We start from the raw sequence: 2,732 nt of genomic DNA, 5'->3' as shown, positions 1-2,732 counted from the left end.
GGGCCCCCCCCCCGTCCCCTGGCAGGAGCCGTGGGCACTCACATGTCACACTCAGGCTGATGGCCTGGGACGTGTCACTGCCCTGGTCATTTGTCACCTTGCAGGAGTAATAGCCGGTGTCGCTGGCGGCTACATGGTGGAAGAGCAGGGTGTGCACCGTGCCCTCCTTGAGCCAGGCGCTGTTCTTGTACCAGGTGTAGTTGAGGTCCTGGCCCTCCCTGCCAGGGACGTCACAGGACAAGGTGGTGGCCGTCCCCTCCTGCACCTCGGCCGCGGGGCTCACCAAGATCTCTGCAGCTGACGGAGATGGGAGCATGTTCAGGATGGCCTTGGAGGCAGGAGAGCAGCCCCCGGCTGTAGAGCCCCCCGCCCCCGCGGTGTGGGACAGAGTCCGGGGACAGGGGGGAGTCCCTCTGCCCCCCAGTGACGACGGAGGCGGGAGGCATTTGGGTTTCTTCCCTGCCACTGGCACCTTGCCAGCTGGGGTTCAAGTTCTGGCTTTAATGCAAAGCCCCAGGGGCAAAACACATGGCGGGTGCAGCAGCGTCCTTCGCCTCTCATGGTCTGCGCAGGGGGCTCTGGGGGGAGCAGACTGGCCCCACCTGCTCCAGGCTGGGGGGCAGATGCTCCCCGTGGGGCTCCTGGGTGATACGGCAGTCTGGGGCTTGTCTCTACTGCAGGATCTGATGGGGGACCCTGGCTTCCCCCTCCCCACAGACCACCCTGGTTCCGAATCCCCATGAGCTCTGACAATCTCCTTCCCAGTGGCGGCAGGGAAGCCTCGCCGCCCGCCCCGCTCACCGGGCTTGGCTGGAAATCCCTCCCTGCCCTGTCTTTGGGGCTCGCCACAGCCCTGTGCCATGAAGGACAAAGGATGCAGGCATGGCACGATGGAGGCACCACAGTCCTCTGCCACGGAATCCCCAGCTCCTGGACCTCCAGCCGGTACCGGCCACCTTGGTGCCAACCCCTGTCCACCCCAGCCGGGACTCGCTGGGTAAACTCCCTCCCGCTCCTGCGGCCCCGCTCCTCCTCCGGCAATGCCCCCGCCGCCCCGAGGGGCCACCCCGGCCGCCAGCGAGCTCCCCTGGCACTTACAGAAGACGTAGAGCGTCACGGTGGGTGCCACGCCAGCCCCGATGGCGTTCTTGGCTTCGCAGTGGTACTGCCCGTAGTCCTCGCGGCGAACGCCCCGGAAAGTCAGGATCCGCTCACTGCCTATGGCCGTCCCATCCTTGTACCAGTGGTACGTCGAGACGGGGGGGTAGCTGCTGGTCACCTCGCAGGTGAGGGAGACCGTGTCGCCCACGCGGATGTTCTGCGCAGAGCGGCTGACTGACACTTGGGTGTCCTTAGGGGCGTCTGCGGGGAGGACAGACAGACACGGCGGGCAGCAGTGAGGCTGGGCAGGACCCGCGGGACACTGCCGTAGCCCGTCTTGCTGTGTGTATGTGAGGGGAAAAGGGGAGCTGGAAAAGGGGGCAAAGCTGCCACACCGGCAGCGAAGAGGGGTGGGTGCGGCAGTGGGTGCCGGGACATGCCACGGAGCTGGAACCCGGCACTTCAGCAGCGTTTATGGGACTGACACCAGCCCTGGCCATGGAGAGCGGTGGGGGAACAGGAGAGGGAGGGAGAAGCAAGGAGGAAACTCTGCTCTGGCTTTTTGCAAGGGGCCCCAGGAAGGAGGCGGAGGGGGAGGCACAGTGGGCGGCAGGAGGGGGACCTGGGTGGTGCGGTTGTGGCAGAGGTGCCCCGTTCCCTCCTCCCCGCTCAGCCAGCCCCCGTGCAGAGCCTCCCCACGTGTCTCACCCGCCCGCAGGGCGACCTCCCCAGTCGCCTTCCTGGAGCCGTAAGAAACTTCACAGAGCAGCTTTTTGGAGTGATCCTTCCAGGAGAAGGAGGTGGTGAGGGTCAGGTGGTGGCCGACCCCACTCGTGTCCAGCTGGACGTGGCTGGATACCACCGAGACCTGGGGGTCGTAGCCCTCCCAGCGCAGGGCGATGTCTCCCGGCGGGCAGGCGTAGGGTGTGGAGCACTCCAAGGTGGACGTTTGCCCCTCGGTTTGCTCCTCGCTGGCGGCAGTACTCGGGCGCGCGAGGTCGTCTGGGGATGGAGAGGATGGAGGATGGAGAGCAGAGGGTGGACGTGGGGTGGGCAGGCGGGAAGCTGGGGGGGGGGGGGGCTTCGCCGTTGTGGGGGTGTGTCTCGCCGCTGTACCCACCCGAAATGCTCAGCATCACATCCCGCGCCGCCGACCACCGGTCACCGTTGACGATCTCGAAGCGGAACCTGTAGGGCCCGCTGTCCTCCGGCGTCACCCCCCTCAGCAGCAGGGTGCAGTTGCGAGCAGCAGGGTCCCCCAGGAGCTGAGCACGGCCCCTGAAGCGAGCATCCACCTCCTGGGCCGCCGAGTGGTACACCAGCGTTTTCTGGTTGTCGTAATCCTTGTACCAGATGGCCACGATGCCGTCGCCGGTTGCCACGTTGGCCGGGTAGCTCAGGGTGCAGGGAACCACTATGCAGGAGTCCCTGACGCCCTGCAGGACCTCGGGGTAGGCGACCCCCCACGAGCCGAGGGCTGCGTCGGAGGGGAGGCAGGTGGAAGGGGGGGGTCGGGCGGTGAGCCGTGCCGGGGGCCACCGCGGGCTGCAGCCCCCTGCTCCCCTCCGGGACCCACCCGGAGCCGCGTCACACCTCCTGAGCTGCCTGAACAGGAAGGGGGTCGTGGCAGG

At 67.1% G+C, this 2,732-nt stretch overlaps 1 protein-coding gene across 1 annotated transcript in view; it reads right to left on the bottom strand.

Moving 5' to 3' along the window:
- The window catches only part of LOC103908347 (sialoadhesin), a 57,154-nt gene that overhangs the window by 18,854 nt on the left and 35,568 nt on the right, over positions 1-2,732 (bottom strand). The window contains exons 4-7 of the mRNA XM_019474965.1: positions 2,222-2,578; positions 1,810-2,103; positions 950-1,362; positions 43-328 (exon numbers count right to left, since the gene is read on the bottom strand). Of these exons, the coding sequence (XP_019330510.1) occupies positions 43-328; positions 950-1,362; positions 1,810-2,103; positions 2,222-2,578 (1,350 nt within the window). The remainder of the gene's footprint in view (positions 1-42; positions 329-949; positions 1,363-1,809; positions 2,104-2,221; positions 2,579-2,732) is intronic.

Source organism: Aptenodytes forsteri, unplaced genomic scaffold (assembly GCF_000699145.1).
Source record: "Aptenodytes forsteri isolate BGI_AS27 unplaced genomic scaffold, ASM69914v1 Scaffold236, whole genome shotgun sequence".
Taxonomy (NCBI): Eukaryota; Metazoa; Chordata; class Aves; order Sphenisciformes; family Spheniscidae; genus Aptenodytes; species Aptenodytes forsteri.
This window is presented reverse-complemented; position numbering and strand designations above follow the sequence as displayed.